We start from the raw sequence: 19,299 nt of genomic DNA on the forward strand, positions 1-19,299 counted from the left end.
TTATTTTATCACGCATGAATGCTCCCTACAGCAGTTTAGGACAGGAGAAAACTTTAATTCAAATACATCTATTGACAATAGGGAATTACACAAACTGGGATTTCACCAGAATAGAGTTGCTCCACCCTGCTCCCCACTAAAACAGCACCATATTATGTGGGCAAGGAATTTAGTAAAGAGTCACAAGCAGTGACTTCCTGTCGCATCCCTGACTCCATTTCCTGAGGCATCCTAGTGACCCTTACAGGGGCTCATGTCTACGTGCTGGCCAGGCTTAACTTTTAGCAATCATGATAAACAGCAAGCTGATGGCTCAGACTGGTTTTTTTTGTTTTTGTTTTTTTTTTGGGGGGGGTGGTTTTTTTGTGGGTTTGTTTTTTTTTTTTTGACCATTGCTCCTGAGCACAGTGGGATGCAGCAGTTTCATTTTTCCTCCTGCCCATGAATTGTTTCAGGTTTCCTCTTCTTTCCCTGTCACGCAGAGAGTTCATTTGTATTTCCTCTCACTTTCCTCATTGTTCTGGGCGCAGAGGAAATGCCACGCTTGGAATCCAGGGACAGATGCTGAAGTGTATCAGCATTTCCACTGAGAGCACGCCCAGACAGACTTCCCAGAGAAGTCACCCAGAGAGAGAGGGTAAAAATTTTAATAATTCATACTTCAAAAATGCATACTAGCAATTATAAACAGGAAACAATGGGGGACAATGACAGCTCTTTTCTCTCTTCCCATCACTTCTGCTTCAAAATATTTCATACCAACATATCCGAAGCACTTAATTTGTTCTCTATACACATTATGGATGTAAGTTGCTACATATTCTTGCCTTTTTGTGCCTGGCCAGCTCATTTTGCCTGTTCTTTCACAGCTGTAGAAGGTACGATCTGGGAACAGCATCAAGCACTGCCTAAGCGGTGCAGCGCTGAGTGCAGGCCTGAGGCGCGGCCGCTCGGGGTTACGCCGGGCGGGCAGACCGGGCAGGCTTTCCCACAGCCAGTTCAGGGTGTCTTTGTCCCGGGACAGGCGCTGGAGACCCGCAGCTCCCTTCCCTGGGCACCTCTCGGAGCTGAGGGAGAGCCGCACCCGCCCCCCTCCGCTTGGCTCGCCCCCGGAACTACAAATCCCGTCGCGCCCAGGGAGAACTACAGCTCCCAGCGTGCTCTGCGCTGCGCCGGGAGGGGACGGCCAAGATGGCGGCAGGAGAGGAGGAAGGGTCGGCGGCGGAGCCGGAGCAGGAGCCGGCGGCGGAGGAGCAGCCGCGGAGCTTCAAGGACTTGGTGAGGCTGGGCCGGAGCCGCTTCTGCCCCCGGTGCTCGCTGCCCCGTCCCGAGGAGCAGCGTCCTGCTCGCCCCGCGCGGATGAGGCCGGGAGCTGCCGTGTGCCCGCGGGGCAGACACGTGCGGCGCTCCGCGGCGGTGCCGGGCCGGGCGGGAGCTGCGGGCACTCGGCCGCTGCCCCGCTGGGCTTGGCATTGCTGCTCCCATCGCCGCTCCGCACCCGGCCGCCGCTGCCTTCAAGTTGTCGTAACTTGACATGGTGTTTTTTGTTTTCTATGGTCATGGGTCACCCCTGAGGTGAGGAGATAGATGTGTGTGAGGAGGGAAGTTGCTTGTGTAAACTAGGGTAAAACCGACCATATTCTTCCTGTGACAGTCATCTCTAACAGATTTTGAACAAATCCGATGAAATTACTGATGGAAGTGGGCATCATTGTGAGCAGCCTGCCCTTTCAGAGAGTTGCACTGGGGTCCTCGGGCAGTTTGTCTATGCTAGAGACAAGTTGGCTCTGTTGCATCATGTATTTAATCTAACTCTGTGGTTTAATATAGGTGTTTTTAGTGATGTGTGTTTCCCCTTTCTCTCGTCACTAATGTCCAGGGAGTGACAGATGTCCTGTGTGAAGCTTGTGACCAGTTGGGATGGAAGGTGCCAACGAAGATCCAAATTGAGGCTATTCCAGTGGCTCTCCAAGGTGAGCACTGCACTTCTCTGATCCTGAACTGGGGCCTGCTCCAGGAGCTCTATGTGAATGAATTTTCTAGAGTGAGATGGATCAGGGATGAGTGTGTTCCAACTTCTTCATTGTTGATTATCTCTGTCTAGAAGTAGTTTTCGTATTCATTCTCTGCCCTTCCCAGGTGGAGCTTGGAATAGTAGTTTATCCTATAACACTGTCTGCAGTCACAACTTTCAGTTGGGTACAAGCATTGTTCCATGAGTGTTCACTCCTGTTGTGTAGTTCTGACACTCCATGTTAAATAGAATTCTTATAAATCATTTGAACTGCTAGTCCACATTGATCATTTTGTTCCTGAAATACTCAGGGATACACAGGAAGCTTCCAGTAGGGTTTGGACTGTGCTGCTTCTGATAGAGACCCACAGAGCTTGTTTGTGTGTGTGTGACTGAAAGTGAAGATGCCTTGACTGACTCTTCAGTGTGTATAATTTGCTTTGCTGTGAGCAGGCAACTCTTTGAAATTAGATTTTTCACGTGAGTAATAAACCAAACCACAGTGACTTTCTGTAAGCATTCTGGAATTACAGAAAAAAAATAATTACTGAATTCAGCAGACATTTCTGCCTCTAGAATTTTTTTTTAAACAAACACCCCCCACCAAAACAGTCTCAAAGAGGAAAGGAACAACATAGTGACAGAATGAGAACAAACTTTCAGTGTCTGCTCTGTCCTAGCACTTAACTTTTGTCAGACTCTTTTATTAACATGTAAGATTCTCTTGGGGGGGAAGAAAACCACAAAGGTAAGACTGCATGCCTGAGAAATTGTTTCCAGTGTAAGGTATGTTGACACCATGTTCTTCTCAGCTGCATGAGCTTAGGAGGTTATAATGGATTCTATTGATGAATTCCACCCTGTTGCCTGCATTGTTTTGGGATAAAAGACTTTCTGTCTACCTTTCCTACTGAAGGAACTGGTTTATATTACCCTGTTAATCAATGGCACAATTGTGCCATGTGAAATGTGAGCTTGGTAGTGCTGTTGTCGTATAGTTTGTATAACTGAAGTTGCAAACACCAGAGTCTGTTTCCTTGTAAGCCAGTAAACAGACAACATTTGGACTAGAATAGTGAGATAGAGTCATTAAGCTGTAAACTGATGTCAGATTTGAGACTTTATAAAGTACAAGTTATTTTGAACCTAAGTTTTGTATGAAACCCTGTATATTAACAGAAGTTTAACTAGAAAATTGACTATTGAGACTGTAATAATTGTAAAAATAAAATCACAGCCTAAAAATGCTTCAGAGAGATTCTGAAATTCTTTGGTTTGGCCTTTTGTGGGGTTTTTTGGGGTTTTTTTGCCTTCTGTATATCTGACTTTTTTTCTGTCTTTAGGGAATTCTTGTGTTTTGTTGCACAGTGTTTTAAAGTCTTCTTTCTTTATTCTGAATGTATAATAGTTTTTTTGTCCCCTTGCTCCTTCTTGCAGGCAGAGACGTCATTGGACTGGCAGAAACTGGCTCTGGAAAAACAGGAGCCTTTGCTTTGCCAATTCTTCAAGCACTGCTGGAAACACCTCAGCGATTATTTGCTCTTGTCCTCACACCAACAAGGGAGCTGGCCTTTCAAATCTCAGAGCAGTTTGAAGCTCTTGGGTCCTCCATCGGTGTTCAAACCAGTGAGTAGCTCTTATGGTATTGGACCAGTTTTTCTGAAGACCAGTTTGTCAGCTTGAGATTGCAAAGATAAAAATAGAGGATTTGTATGAGGGGTTGAACAAACTGTGAGGAAAGCTTATGCTGCTGGAAGACAGAGATCTGGTATCAGGTTTGAGAAAAAAAGACTGTATGATCTTTCCTTATGGAGTGGTCTACAGCTCTTCTGTGTTCTATATCTAAATAGTTAAAGGTGGAAGTAGAAGAGGATGTTCTCAATAGTGGGTTTGTGTCCAGTGAAATTGCGTAGAGCTCCTTCCTATGGTGTGATGTAGTTTAATCTTCCTTTTAGACAGTTGGTATTGACTCTTTAGGTAATCTCTCAAAAAAAGCTTTGTGGGTATTTTTAGAATTCCTAGATTTTTTGCAGCCAACTTAAACTGCGAGGAATAGGTTCTGCCTGTAGCTCTGCAGATGTGAAAATAAAATACTTGTGACCAGTAAGGAATTAATTGCATGGCTTAAGAAGCCTACGAAGTTCAGATAGGCTAAAATATATAAAAATAAGTAGCTTTTCATTTGTACAGAGTTGCTGTGGGTGGTGGGCAGTTGGAGTAAACACTGCAGTGCCAGGGGAGGGCTGGTGCTACACTGAGGGATTCACTCCTTTCTCTTTGTCCTGCAGCGGTTATTGTGGGTGGAATTGACACGATGTCTCAGTCTCTGGCCTTAGCCAAGAAACCACATGTTATAATTGGTAAGTTGATGTGCTGGGGATGTGGAGTTTGAATATTATGAAACTTCAGCTAACCAAGGAAAGGAGAGTACATCCTTCATTTGTTTTTTGTCCCAAGCTCCGAGTACTGGCTTGTTAATGTTTCTAAAGTATCCACCAGTAACTGTTGTTATAAGCTCATTCCAAAGCATTCCTGCTAGACCTAGAGTGGTTTTGGCTTGTTTTTTCATTCTCCTCAAGTATTTAAAATGCTGGTCTCATCCTTCTCAGTACAGCTTGTCTACATTCTTTTTAGTGTCACTTCTTTTTAGAACATTCTTCAAAGAGTCTGACTCCATTAGTCTTATTTCAAAACACTCTCTGAAGATACCCTATAAAAGAGTTATTCCCACAAAGCAATCTTTACTTTTCTTGGGCAAAGAATCTCATTTCTGTAACGTACAGCTGTCTTGCCTGTTTGGATCTTTTCCTCTGCTTTCATTCTGAATTTGCTCTCCTTATGCTGTTGGTAGCAACCCCTGGCCGTCTAGTTGATCATCTGGAGAACACAAAGGGCTTCAACTTACGAGCTCTGAAGTTCCTAGTGATGGATGAGGCTGACCGGATTCTTAACATGGATTTCGAGACAGAGGTAGGGATCTGCTGAAAGACGAGTTTGGAACGCCAGATGAGTCCCTTTAAAATCGCTTCATACAGGCACATAGTAAACACTGAGCTGTTCTGCAGAAATTAGTAGCAAATTGTAACTAAGATCTAATAATTATGCAAAAGTCTTTGGTAGGATTAGAACATGGCAGAGTTCTGCAGAGTACTGCCAAGAAAGTAGGAGGCACTTTGTCTCTGAAATCCACTGGTGTCTCTGGAGTGCCTGATGTAGAATGTAGTTAGTATAGAAAACAATCACACATTCCTGCAGAAATGTTGCCTGAGATTTGCACTGTTGGACTTTTGAAGTTCACACTGCCTAATTGTCAACAAGATATCAGCCTACACCTTCCCTTTAGAAGATAAAAAATTTGTTCCTACTGTATGTTTACACATGCATTATTCCTCATGTGGATGATCTTTGTATTTGTGGAAGGCTTGTGTCCTGCTTGCTTGTAGTATTTAGTATTTCCATTTCCTTATTTTTTTACAGGTGGATAAGATATTAAAAGTGATTCCTCGAGACAGGAAGACATTCCTGTTTTCTGCCACCATGACCAAGAAGGTGGGAGCAGACTAATCTGTTTTAACTCTCCTCTCATCAGGCTAGCCTCTTGACTAGACTGTATTAATACAACTTTCTGACAAGATCTCTGTCCAGCTAAATTTCATTGATCTTACCAGGTTCAAAAACTCCAGCGTGCTGCTCTGAAGAATCCTGTTAAATGTGCTGTTTCTTCCAAGTATCAGACAGTTGAAAAACTACAGCAGTACTACATTTTCATCCCCTCCAAATTCAAGGTAATGGCACTTCTGTTTCTTCTCTCTTATTGTCTTTTCTTGTTCCCACATCTGTCCAGTATCTTGTAATTTTCTGAGTCCTAGACTTAATGTTGCACATGTGATTATCTCTGGCTTTTTTTTTTTTTTTTTTTTTAATTCTCTCTCTGTTTCTTCACAGGACAGCTACCTGGTTTATATCTTGAATGAACTGGCTGGTAACTCTTTCATGATATTCTGTAGTACATGTAACAATACTCAGAGGACTGCCTTACTGCTCCGCAACCTGGGGTTCACTGCCATTCCCCTGCACGGGCAGATGAGTCAGGTATGGGCATGAACGCACAGAATAGAGTAGGCAAGGGGCCTGGCGCTTGGGAAATGGGCTGCACCACACAGAGTCACACCTGCCTTGCAGGAGGAGTATTCACAGCTAGTGGACTGGACTGATCATACAAATTTACCTAACATGAATGTTGCCGCTGTTCTGTAATATTTAAAAAATAAATTAGAGAAGTGAAATTTTTTGAGTAGTTTCTCCCCCAGCTCTTTTGTGCCAGTATTTTAACAAGAGCTAACTAGAATGAATGTTATTCTCTCATTCCCTTTTCATCCTTTTTCCAGAATAAACGTTTGGGCTCTCTAAACAAGTTCAAGGCAAAGGCACGTTCTATTTTGCTGGCTACTGATGTTGCAAGCAGAGGTCTGGACATCCCACATGTGGATGTGGTGATAAACTTCGATATTCCTACACACTCTAAGGTAAGCCTGTCTGTGTGCCAGCTGAGAGCTTCTGGTCACTGGGAGCAGATAGACAAAGGAACGGAGAATCTTTCCTCTGTTCTGCTGGCTGGAAGCCTGATTCATGATTCTGTACACTGAAAAGTGTAGTTCAGCCTCTGCTATTGAGTTGGTATCTCTGTTTGTATGGTCTCACAGCCTGGGTTGTAGAAGTGATCCTGTAAGTGAAGAGGGGAAGTAAGGAATGCTCTGTGTGTTTGCATTTCTGCTCAGACTGTATGTTTTGCCTTTTTATATTAAAGAGCTTTGAAAATAATTTTAATGTATTACTAGTTTCTTGTAGTCATTTCCGTGTCCAGGATTCAGGTCTGCCTTCATATTTTAAACTGTGTTTAAAAAAGAAAAAATTCTCTGATTATGACATTCAACAAGCATTTGGTTAAAAAAGGTGTCCTTAATATGTCTCATCGTCATATCACAAAAGTACAGCAAAAGGAAAAGGAAGTAAGTTACCAACTCTCTGTATGGAAAGTATGGGATTATCTCAGTGATATGACAGTTTTCCCACCTTAGTTCCAGAAAGCATACCATTACCCTGCACTTCAGGAATTGCTATTGTTGCTTACAGTGATTAAAGATACTGTGCCTTACAAACAGCAGAAAGTGTGGTGGGTCTTTTGAAGACATTCCTTTTGTAATGGCACGAAAGTGAGAAAAAAAAATGGTGGGGGCAGCAGCTTGAATGGTGTTATTGTGGTCTTTGTGCTTTTCTCTCTCATCGAACCCATAGAACATATCCTTTCTTACAATCCTCTCTCTGCAAATCCTTTATGGAGAAGGGAGTATTTTAATTTCCATAATGTAGTATGAAACCTGGAGAACAGCCTAGAACCATATTGACCAAAGTTGTTCAATAGATCAGACTCTTCTAAATTATTCTCAATCATCCTCTCTTTCATCATGCTTGCCAGGATTAAGTCTGCTTGTCAGAGAGTTTCTCTGGAAGATGCACTATGCAGAGCACTAGAGCCCAAGACTGAAAATGCAGGCATGGGGTCACTGTGAATATTAGCTTCCAAGGAAGTGAGAGTGAATTCTTGGCAAGGGTCATGTGTTGCAACTTTTATCCTGCAGTCTGGAATAATTTGATTTGGTCTTCTTATTTAGAAAGAGAGAATTCAAATGTTAAAACTGAAGTTGTGCCTCCACTTAGGCCTCTTCTCAAAATCTGGTGCTGCACACCCTCCTGAGCATTTAATGCTGGCAGTATGTTCTTGACCTTCTCTTGTTCTTTCCTGAATAGCAAATATATAGGCTGATTTGCCATAAGATCTGTTCTGTGTTTGGAGAAAATATATTATTGCTTATCACAAAAATTCTTTCCAGGATTACATTCATCGTGTTGGGAGAACAGCTCGAGCTGGGAGATCTGGCAAATCTATCACCTTTGTCACCCAGTAAGTGATAAAACATAACAGACTTACTCTTTCCAGCTCTGTTTCAGAGCAGAAAATATCTGACCTTACCCTGGGTGAGAATAAAATACTGCTTTTCATTTTGAAGTGCCAGTTGGTTTTATTTAGTTAAAGGGGAGAGAATTCAAAGTCCAGGGTGGGGAGGGAGGAAAGTCTAGAAAAATTCTAGAAGCAGGCATTCATTGAGCAGAACAGTTTATAACTGGACTCTACAGTATATTTATATATTTTTAAAATATATAATGCAGGTTTAAGTAACTTTGAGGGTATTTTGTAAACACTGAAGTATCTGCCTAAAAAGAAAATCTTTACCAAATACTTCTGAACTGAGATGAGCTGAATAAATCAGAGAAGCCATGCCAAATGGCTTGTGAGACCATCAGCCCAAACTAACAGTATCTGTGGGCTGGAGGTGAGGACTGAAGTCTGTGAGTGGTGACAGCTTCTCAGAAGGGCTGATTCAAGCTGGTGTCTTACCTTTCCTCAGGTATGATGTAGAGCTGTTCCAGCGCATTGAACACCTGATTGGCAAGAAGCTGCCAGCATTCCCCATGCAAGAGGAAGAAGTTATGATGCTGACAGAGCGTGTGGCTGAGGCCCAGAGGCTTGCTCGAATGGTGGGTGCTGGCTTTTTGACCCTGTCCTTGCTGTTGTAGTCTGAATTTCTTCAGGTGCTAGACTCTGGGTCAATCTGTTGCTTGCATTGCAGGAGCTGCGGGAGCAGGGAGAGAAGAAGCGATCTCGGAATGATGATGATGACACAGAAGAGGCTATTGGTGTCAGGAATAAGGTGGCAGGAGGGAAAAAGAAGAAAAGGAAAGCCTAGTTTTGTATTTGAACAGACTTTTTTATTTTTCTCTTGATGGCTGTCTGAGCTATCAAAAACAGTCTACCAAGCCATCGCCAGTGGATTTTTTTTCAGAACGACGTATGAAATTTGGCAATCCCTGAGGAAAAAACCCACGTTTCTTCTTCACCAGCTACAGACTGAGCTTGGCCAATGTTGGTACCATGGTACCAGTTTTCCTTTCAGAGACACCATCAGAGACCATCACGTCTGGCCTAGAAGCAGCTGTGGTCTGGCCCTGCTCATTCACTATGAAGTGCAGTGTGGGTGCATCTTTTGCACTGCTGCAGCCCATCCTACTGTCCAATCTCACTGAGCGTATCTGGAGTCAGATCTGTCAGAAGAAAGAGAAAAAAGTTAAAAAGAAGTGACTGAATTTTCACAGCACAGCTGTGATGCCCTTGCCTTGGTGATGTGATACATTGAGAACTCAAAATATATTTTGCTTAATTTTAACGCTACCTGTTTTTCCTTGTCTTGTCACTGACCTGTTCTGTTCACTTTGTCTATCAGCTCTGCCAGAAGTTTTTCTTCTTGGGTCAATCCTGGCAATTCAGATGTGACATCAGTAGCGTATATTTGTCAGCTGAAGAGCAGTCCAGCACAGAGAGAACAAGCTTCAGCAGGATGAAACATTCACTGCCTGGAATTCGATCCAATACCTGCTAATGATTGACACCATCAAGGATAGGTCTGGGTTTTGGGTGGGGTTTTTGTGGCCAATTCTCGTAGTACTTACAGGTGAACACAAGATGGGGGTATTTAACTGGGATAGCATCTCACAAGCTGGGAGATGCAGAAAAACAGGTATCCTGGAATGCTCTTTGTTTCCCTAGGCAGGGAATTTTGTTACTCTTAGGCAGAGTTCCATGCCAGATAAGTAGACTTTAGCAAGGATGAGATAAATGTACTTCATATAAAACCAGAAGGTTACTGCTCGTTCTCATTGACAATAAAAATTTTCACAAAGGGTGTTCCTTGCTGGTCGGCAGAGAAGAGTGAGAAGCTCCTGCATATGTAAATTTACTGAAAACATGAAAATTTAATGTCCAGTAGAACCATTCATAAACTGAATTTTGTGCTACGTGAAAAACAATATTCAAAATAGTCCTTTTTAGATCTAAATGGAAAGCAGAAACTATTGCAGTAGTCAAGATGAGCACAGTGGTTCTTTCACACTGTCAGCATAAATCTAGTATCCACATGTATGCTAGTCAGAATGCTTTTACACTTTTGTTCTGGGCAGCACATTGTGCAAAGAAATGCCAGAAAACCTAGGTCTTTTTTCATGAGGAACCAAGATACTGTTTGGAGCAAAAAGAGTGCCAGTGTTCTCACTCTATGTTGTAGCACTTTACTTAAATCGCCCTAATATCTTCAAGCCTGATAGCTCTAAAATGGTCTTGAGTCAGTGGCAGATTGTAAGTGTACAAATCTTGGGTATGTTCACTGCTAAGAGCCTTTGTGTAAAGGAGAAAGTGTTTATCTTCTCCAGGTCCTAGCACAGAGGGGCAGGGGTGAAAGCCCATAAGTGAGAACATGTTCATTTCACAGGGCCCTTTGGTAGCAAAATACACAGATAAGAGGAAACAGCCTACAATGCACCAGAGAGGGAACAAAATGAGTGATAATATGGGTGGAGATGCAGCTGCTTGTTCCCCATGGAGCAAGGGCACACTCCCAGCTGTCCTGCTGGGTGCTTGAACAAAATTTCTTACTCTTTGCAGGCAGGATAGGGTTGGTTCCAGTATAAGCAAAGGAAGCTTAAATCTCTCTGAGGGTCCTGGCTCCCTGGAAAAGCTATGGAGTGTTATTCCCAGCTCTGTAATGGATGGGATGCAGAGTCCGTCCTGAACCAATCTTGTAAAGTGAAGTGAAGGGCACTTTGCAGGAGGAGGTAGGCTGCTGGAGGAGGTAGGGCAGTCATTCCTTTCAGAATTCCTTTCAGGTTGTTGGAGTCTGTAGCATCTCACTGTGTTCTTCCTATTTGGAAGCCTGCAAGAGCAGAGGGGATGACTTGTCCTTTGATGGAGTCAAAGATTATCCCTCTTTTGTAGTAGCAAGAATATTGGTGGAGACAAATAGAGCTGCTCCTTGTGAAAGAGTACAGAACCTGATTGAGAGGAGTGACTAGACAGCTGGCCACCTCCCTTGATTTGGAATGACAAGCTGTAGAAGCACTTGACATTAGAAAAGCAAAGGTCTCACCACACCCATTCTTACTGGTGCCTCACCTGCCACAGGTATGTGCATTCAGTTTCAACTAAAAATATCTCAACAGGTTGGAGGGGCAGGAAATGGTTTCTTTATTGTGGCTACTCCAGGGGGGCTGGGTCTGAGGGTGTTTTTATAACTGAAGTGGAATAGGGAGTGTCCGGAGATGTATTTGGGTAAAACAGAATTTGCAGCCAGTCTAAAGCAAAATCTCTAGCTGATCTAATGAAACATGAGAAGAAAAGAATGAAGTGAGACCTGTCTCTCTCTGAATAAATGTTCAGAAAAGACCCATGTTGGTATGCACGTGGCTGCATACTTTCATACAACAACTGCTGCCAGTGTGTTTGTTCAGTCAGGAGGGCTTTTGAGGGGCAGTTCTGAAGCACACCCCTGCACCCTCTGGAGTTTCACACAGCAGGGAGCTGAGTGGAGGATTAACCTTAGCATGATGTAAGGTAGGATTGGGCTAACACAATTTGTCATATTTTTATGGTTGAAACTCAGGTGAAGTTTCAATGAAAGCTGTGTTCTCAAAAAACATTCAGCGGGGATGTTTGCAGGTTGAAACAGTTCTGCACTTCCAAAGTCCAGAATGAGAAAGTGATTATTTCTATTTGTAATACATGTTTTAAATTATGTTTTATGGTTTTGATTTTTAGTACTGTGTAGTTGAGTACTTGGGGCAATAATAAGTAGGGATAGAGTGTCTTTCATTTAAATGTTCTAGAGCTAACAGAAGTGGGTCAACCCTTGTGAGGGGAGAAGTAAAGTTAAACATGGATGTTAGTGTGGCTAACTAACTTCAGTATAAGTGACAATAGCTGCAAAATAATAGCAGTCCCTGCAATCACCCGAGTGGTCCAGTACAGAAGCTGCATTGAACTGACCCCTCTGAAAAGGATCTGGCCATATCAGTTCCCCAGTGCCATGCACCTCCTTCCCAGGGGCTGCAAGGGAAGGCATGGGCCAGAAAGCACAGCTGGAAACCAAAGTGGGCAGTCCAGGGCCTTTTTCTGTGGCAGCAGCCTGAGCCTAAATCTTCTAAAAGTAATGAGGCAGACATTAACTCATTCAAGGACCTGACAGCCCACCTGTCCCCCTGCCCCCAGAAAGGTAGAGATAACTAAAGAGGGAGAGCTGAATGCCATGACTTTCTAGCAGCACTACTAACTTGTGCTGAGAAGTCTCAGTTTAGGAGGAATTCACAGAAGTTATTGGCCATCTGGAAGGCTTTAGTTTACAAATCAGGACTGAAGGTAGTAAAAATTCACAGTTTAACCAAGCACAGAAGAAGGAAAATAACAAAGATACTTAAAAGCTCTTGAACATACCTAAGAAAGAATGAAATTCATTCCATGACCCGTGAAAGACACAGGCATGCACCAACCATTCTGGTGATGTAAAAATGTGAAGTTGTTGCTTGCCTGCAATGACATGTAAGGTGCTTCTGTAAACATTCAAGTGAGAAATTAATTATTGTAAATGTTGCAGAGTAAATGCTGTAAAAATCCAGCTTTGGTGCCAGATGTAGTTCATGTAGTCATTCTGAATTCTTGCTCCTCTTCCTTATGTTCTTAGTAGATTTTTTTTTTTTTTTTGAGGGGGGGAGCCACTAACAATTGTAAACACAGAGAATGGGAATATGAGTTCCTGACAGAATCCGAAGATTTGGAGTTAACTCCTGAACTTTAAAAAAAAAAAAAGGTTAAAAGATACTTTCTTAGTTTTCAGATGGCATTTTCTCATGGTCTGACTAGGAAAGCTCCTTTTGAATAACAACATTTAAAAGGGAGAACTAAGGAAGTTTTGTTCCTCTGGCACCTAAGAAATGGAAATGGTTACTTGATCTCTGGCCCAAGGATGAATACAGCCATGCCTCCAGTGCTCTATCTCTTCCTGAGGACCTTTCAAATACAGAAACTTAGGGTAATGACAATAATACTTTCTCTCTGCTTCCAAAGCCCCTTGGGGCACCAGTGTTTGCCTTCCTGAACATGGTAATCGAGTATCCATCATGCCTTGTGGTAGGATGTGTTGGACTGTGCCAAGGTCATGCCTAGTTGTGCAATAGAAGACAGTGGCACTGTGCAGTTTTTAGGTGTTGATATTATAAGTCCTCAGGGAGGGGTGGATGCCTTTGGAGCTTGTTCAACACTTTTTCATGGAAGCACCTACAAGCCTGAAGCTGTGTTTCAAAGAGTTTAACACAGGGTAATTTTGCATGCCCAAAGGGAAGAGAACTCTTTACCTTTGCCTTCTCTTCAGGAAGATACTCATCATTGCAGAAATGTGTGTGGTGGTCTGTTGCCTCTCTCTACAATAAAGCTTGGATAGAACTCATGTAAAAGGCTTCTGCCTGCCTTTGGGCTTGGTGCTTCTAAGGGTTCCTGATTAAAGGGAAATGTAATGTGGGCTTCCTATGCAAAAAGTGGGAAAAGTTTTTTCTTGTGTCTCACAGACACCATTGCTTCTGTCCATCACTTCCTCTTCCCTTTTTGATATTTTCGAGGAAGGCAGGTTTTTTGGCATTTATTCCCATTTGGACTTAAGTCCCCCCCCCTTAATCCTGCTCAAATTTTTCACTTACAAACATGCCTCTGTGTAAAGGAAAGCAAATAGCAAAACTTGCTCTGCAGGTTATCTGTGTGATATAGATGGAGGACTGCATGATAAGGGTGAACTGCTTTGGTTATGCAGGCTTCCAGAAAAAAGAACTCCTTTGTGTGTTTTACAACATTTGCTCCATCCCATTAATAAGCCTAAAGCATGAAATTTATTGGCTTCGATGTAGGAGAAAGTCTTTTGCAAATAAGAGCTGGAGCCACAAAAGTACCTCCTTTCCTTCAGCAGCAATGTAAGGATCCGTGGAGCAAGCCTAGGAGAGAATGTGTGAAGGATCATTCAGTTTTATTTAAAGTAACAGAAATTAAGGTACCCCAGAGTCATCCATGTAATTGCATATACTTGGTCTTCTGTCTTAACTGTAGCTCAGTTGAAGGAAATTTATAACAGGAAATACCCAGCCTGATCCATCCTTGACAGCTTCTGTGCTTGGTGTATCATCAGCAGGGAAGTAATGCTTCTTATCCTTAAATATGTATTCAGAATGATAGATTTGCCACAAGTGAGTGATTTCCTATTACTGCTGCTCATGTGCATGCTTACAGGCTTACATATTTTACCCTGGTGCCTGCCAGAGGCTGTCTTTGGTCATTAAGGATTAGTCTTATCCAAACACAATCAACAACATGAAGCAGAGCTTTGAGCTATTTTCCATTGGATACACTCAAGGGATGTACGTGTATCTTAGTTTAGTCTTTCTTCACCCATTGGTGAGAATTTCTTCAGTACCATTTAGGAATCTTGGAGTTGCCTTCCCAATTTTCAAAAAGAGTTTAGTTAAAAATTCAAACTTTTAAAAATGAAGAAGGCTGTTCTCCAAAATGGACAACATAGTGAGGAATGGTTATAAAAGATCAATGGAAGAAATGTCAGAAACAGATTTTTTTACAATGTTTTCTCTAAGATCAAATTGAGACATAAGTACAGGCAGATGTGAGGTTATCTGGCTGGCTGTAGCCAGGCCTTCTCATCTTGGATAAGTTTGTTAAAAAGCTCTTCATTGCAAAAAAACCTGCTAGTGTTCTGCGACCCTTTGGTTCTTCCAAAGCTGCCACTCAGATAACACTTCTATACTCCAACTGTACTGTTTCTGTCTAGTTCAGAGGATGGCTTCTTGAAGATCCATCCTCTGTATACCAGGCTATTCCTTCCTCTTTCAAATGCTGCCACCGGTCAGTCTGATGAACAGTTTATCATTAGTGTGGAAATTCCCTGCCCATCAGGGTTGCATTAAGCTGATGTGGGGGGAATAATCACTCTCACTAATCTTGCTCTTGTATTTGCAAGGACTGTTTGTGATTATGTGACTGCTGTGTCCTCTGAAAATCCTATAGCAGAAAATTGTGGCTCGAGGATGTAGTAGAAGCAGCAAATGTAGGGGAAGATTTGCCTACTGCAAGTGCCCTGTTAGCTTTCTGTTGTTGATGAATCTATTTTGCAAGGGAGCTTGCTGGAGGGCATGGTATCAATTAAGTCTTTGGTGAGTGTCTTTGTATCTTACACATACAGCCAATAAGGCTTCCTTTTTTTCTTTTTTCCACAAGCAGCCCTTTGGAAAGCTGATTGCTCTGTTCTTTCTTGAAAAGGAAGGTGGAGCCCCTGAACTGGGGCCTGTCATCTTCCAGTCAGAATAAACAGATTAAAACTTCTGAGAACTCTCCTCCTTTGTCATGTTCTTTAGTTTCCACTACTTTAGCCCCACTACTGAGGCCAGGGCAGCCTCAGCTGGAAGTGTCCAGCTTTGTTAGCCCTTTGTTTCTCTGACCACCTGAGATCTACAGGACTGTGTATTACCAATTTATACGGACAGCGCAAAAAATGTGCAGGTGGGGATGCTTTTGTGCCTCAAATGGCTTGTGGGTTAATGTCCAAAAATATGCTGAAGTCTGTGGAAAAGACAGTGCTGTAAGTTATTGACACATGAAAATACAGGGATAAAGAGGAGGACTGATGGGCGGAGAGGCCCTCTTTTCCAGCAGGATAGGGAGTTTGGATGAAGTTGTTATCTCTCTTGGTGGGAAAAGACTTCTGACAAATAAAGACCTGAAGCTAATCATGGTTGGGTGACCCTGCTTTGAAGTGATCTGAATACTCATTTCCTCTGCTCTCATGATGGCAGGAAAAATATGTAAATTTCTGCTTGCTGTGCCAAAGTAGAGGCATGAGCCTTAAAACCAGAAGCTATGAGCCTTTAAATGAATTCTGTATAGAGGGTAACAGCTTGTGAGCTTCTGTGCTGCCCTGGGTTCTGCTTCGGCTGGAAGGCTTTTCTCCGTGCCTGATGTGGGCTATGGGCAGAGCCTTGCGGCAGAAACCAGAACTGCCTGACACACAAGGTGCTGGTACACCAGAGCAGGTGACCCCGCCTGCTCTGCAGCTGGCAGAATCCCAGAGACACACTTTGCATCTTTCTGCTCTCCTGAATTGTCTTGCCAGATTGCATCATTACCCAGTCTGCTCCCATCATTTGATCAGATAAGGCTTACCAAGGGATTCCACTAAGCTTTGGAAGCATTCAGTGACTGGTATCTTGGGACAGTGATGCTTGCAGGTACATGAAGTTGGGGAACCACCTCTCCTGTGACTGAGGCACAGGGAATCGCCCTGCACTGGCTGCGGTAAGGAAGCCCCTCTGCCCACAAGTGCTGGACTGCAGCTACCCTCCCTGCCTTCAGGCTTTTCCACATGGACTAACTTGTTTCTTTGGAAGCATTGGCCAAGGCTTCCCTTCACATAATTAACTGATAATGATGTGCTTTGTTTCTTCAGCTAGCATCGACCTGCTGAGTTCTGCTAAGATCCTTCTCAGGCAAGATTTCCTCTTGCTCAGCATGTCCCAGAATGTGTTGTATTTGTACGCTTCCACTGCTTGGTGGTTTTTTGGGACCTCCAATCTTCTCACACAAGCTTTTAGCCTCTCCTACATGTTTGAATCCCTTCCTTCACCATGAAAGTCTCATGTATGCTTCCCCTTTTCTAAGCACCTTCTGCACTCCTGACTTGTCCCCAGCCTTGCCCCCCACAAATAGCCTGCAGCCAAGCCCCCTCAACAGGGCTGTTTCTGTGCTTTGCTGTTGATACTGCATTGCAATATGGTCCTGCAGGCTCTCCTCCTGTCTGTTTAACAGGTGTCTGCCCAAGCTGTTTGCATTCAGTTCTGTTCTGCTTCTGTTTTCCAGAGTGTAGGGAAGATGTGAGCTGCCTCAGTCGTTCCAACGTGGCTCTCCCCATCTTAAAGGTAGTTCAGGAAACACTTCTGTGCCTTGAAGCCTCTTGCCAGAGGAAGATACTACAACCCCTGTGCAGGTAGAGGTTCCTCCACTGCACGCCTGCAGGCATATCCCACCTCAATTGTTAAGGAGCTGGCTGGAATCTCTTGTTTCCAGTTGCTCTAGAAGATACCAAACAAGCAGGTGTATGATAGAAAGTAACAGAGATCCTGTTGGGCTCTCTAGGTAAGTCTCTTGTTACTTAAATGTTAATTTTGTTAATTAATTAATACTGCTTGTTAGGAAAAGATGGTTTATTTATATTCAACAACTTGTTTCAACTCATTACTTGTAGTAGTCAACTATTTGGCAAGTTACGAGAAGGATGGTTAGATTTAGGGCAAAACAATCAAAATTTGGTGCTGTCTTGTAAAGTTAGGATACATCCTAACCAGCAGTAGTTTCAACAGTGTCATTGTTCTGCTCCATGATTATAAATGAGTAGTTAAGAAAGTCAGATTTAAATTGGCCAGCAGAAGTTTTAACCATGCACACATCTAGATTAACCACTCTGGAGATTGGGGATTATCAACTGTTACAAAATAGCAGACTTTTTTTTTTAAATTGGAACAGGACTCTTAACAGATGCTGATAAAGAAACCAGATTGCCATGTAATACATCCAGAATGTATGCTTTGGCAGAACCATGCATGTGAATTGCTACTTTTCTTTGCCTTTACCTCTAGTGAGAGCACACTGCTGATCAGACAGGTGAATCACCAGAGGCTGGATTTAGTTCTTATTTGAGTTGTTAAGTAAGAACTGAAGTTGGTTTGGTTCAGTTCTGGTTCAACACAGCTTCAGATCTACTGTCTGTGTTTAGTTCTGACTGAGGGAAAGCTAACCCCATGTACTGTAAAATCTCATGATAACACGAATCCCACGTGTATCACAGCTCTGTAATTAGATAAAGCCCTTAGAGCAATGATATTGCTCAAATCCATAGCATATGTGGGTGCAATCCCATCATTCACATAAAGCACAGGCTTTTTTTTTCAAATTAGTTCATGCCACATAGTGGGATGTGTGTGTGCTAAGCAGAAGGTCTGTGCTAAAATTTGTAACACTACCTGGTGCCCAAAAGCTGATGGGTCTTATCCTTGCTGAGGTCCAGTCTGCAGCCAGGGAACCTGGAAAAAGCAATATATAGCCTTTTATAGAGAGCTACTTGTGTTCCAGTTGGTATTTCATGACTGAAAAAGGGTGTCTGTTATAGCAGTTTGTTCATAATGAACAAAGAAGGGATTATCGGGCAATGCAACAACTTTGGAAGAGGAGAAGAACCTGCTGCAGAGGCAAAGCTTCTCTTTGGCTTATCATGCACGCACCAAGAATCATCCCTCATCTCTGATGCGTTCCTGGATTGTTCATACCTTTAGCTGAAGCTGTGCTTGCATTTCTGAAGATGTTAATTGGCAATTAAACCTCCACTCAACGCTTCCCTGGGGTATGGCTGTCACTTACAGTGTCGCTTTTTTTTTGCCAAGCAAAATAGCCAGGGCTGCTGGGTCTGGAGAACAACAGGGAGTCCAGGGGCTCCCATGGGAGGCTTGTCCATCAGGCCCAGTGGCCAGCTAAGTGGCCCAGGAAAGAAGCATAGCACAGCCAGAAAGGGGCTCCTTTGGTTGGCAGTACTGGTCCAAATGGTTGCACTGGACCTCTTTCTCTTCATACTGCAAGCCATTTAGATAAGGTTCGTAAACCTTCTCTATTTCAGCCCAGTCCTCTGCATTTGGCTATTAATAATGACTGCACACTGATGTTTTCCCCCTAGCTTAGGGGAGCTCCTGGATTGTCAAGAAGTTTGGAAGAAAAATAATCAATGTCAGGGACATGGCAATCAGTTGTATTTTTTGTCTAGTTCAGATCTCGCCTTCTCCTAGTCCTGGGCACAACATCAAGTTGGGAAGTTCACATTTAACAGTTTAATGCTCTTTTCTAATCCAATATTGCTGCTTGTCATTGTAAACATATCAAGTTTACAATATCTTTAGTGACCATAGCTAATGTGCGATAGCAAATATTTCCACAGGTTTATCTGAAATCAGGAGAGGAGTTAAATGAAGCTGTGAGGTGAGACAAGGAAACTATCCCAGCAGCAGATCAAGAGACACTTTTGAGTTCTCACAGCTGGTCTGAATTGTCAGTGGAAATTTCCACCTGAACTTTCAGTGGAATAATGAAATTTTGGTCAAATGAGTGAGGAGGAGTATCTGTGTGTGAGTGTTTAAGACTATATATTTAAGGGATTGTTTTTTCTTTACATGAATCAGAAAACTTAAAACAATAATAGAAGGAATTTTATGCACAGACTTCGTTTTTCAGTTAACTTTCCCTTTGAGATTTCCAC

General features: G+C 42.9%; 1 protein-coding gene and 1 long non-coding RNA gene across 12 annotated transcripts in view; one reads left to right on the forward strand and one right to left on the reverse strand.

The window, feature by feature from the left end:
* Positions 1 to 1,174: 1,174 nt before the first annotated feature.
* DDX47 (DEAD-box helicase 47) lies at positions 1,175 to 9,302 on the forward strand. The gene is made up of 12 exons (XM_002195428.6): positions 1,175 to 1,278; positions 1,880 to 1,973; positions 3,452 to 3,640; positions 4,303 to 4,374; positions 4,866 to 4,984; positions 5,492 to 5,563; positions 5,683 to 5,799; positions 5,960 to 6,106; positions 6,403 to 6,540; positions 7,906 to 7,976; positions 8,482 to 8,611; positions 8,704 to 9,302. The coding sequence occupies exons 1-12, from the start codon at positions 1,192 to 1,194 to the stop codon at positions 8,818 to 8,820; spliced, it is 1,353 nt and encodes a 450-aa protein (XP_002195464.3). The 5' UTR covers positions 1,175 to 1,191; the 3' UTR covers positions 8,821 to 9,302.
* Positions 8,821 to 19,299, reverse strand: part of LOC140682204 (uncharacterized) — a 35,885-nt gene continuing 25,406 nt past the window's right edge. For 2 of the 11 annotated variants that reach the window (XR_012053511.1, XR_012053514.1), the window contains 4 exons: positions 18,020 to 18,079; positions 13,892 to 17,071; positions 9,330 to 12,482; positions 8,821 to 9,175 (listed from right to left, as the gene is read on the reverse strand). This is a non-coding gene — a long non-coding RNA (uncharacterized lncRNA). The other 9 variants (XR_012053512.1, XR_012053515.1, XR_012053517.1 and 6 more) reach the window with 7 other exon arrangements.

Source organism: Taeniopygia guttata, chromosome 1A, assembly GCF_048771995.1.
Source record: "Taeniopygia guttata chromosome 1A, bTaeGut7.mat, whole genome shotgun sequence".
In the NCBI taxonomy this organism is placed as follows: Eukaryota; Metazoa; Chordata; class Aves; order Passeriformes; family Estrildidae; genus Taeniopygia; species Taeniopygia guttata.

Coding starts and splice junctions, on each gene's coding strand:
- DDX47 (XM_002195428.6), top strand. CDS start 1,192: ATGGCGGCAGGAGAGGAGGAAGGGTCGGCGGCGGAGCCGGAGCAGGAG. Junction 1,974..3,451: donor TATTCCAGTGGCTCTCCAAG/GTGAGCACTGCA, acceptor TCCTTCTTGCAG/GCAGAGACGTCATTGGACTG. Junction 3,641..4,302: donor CTCCATCGGTGTTCAAACCA/GTGAGTAGCTCT, acceptor TTTGTCCTGCAG/CGGTTATTGTGGGTGGAATT.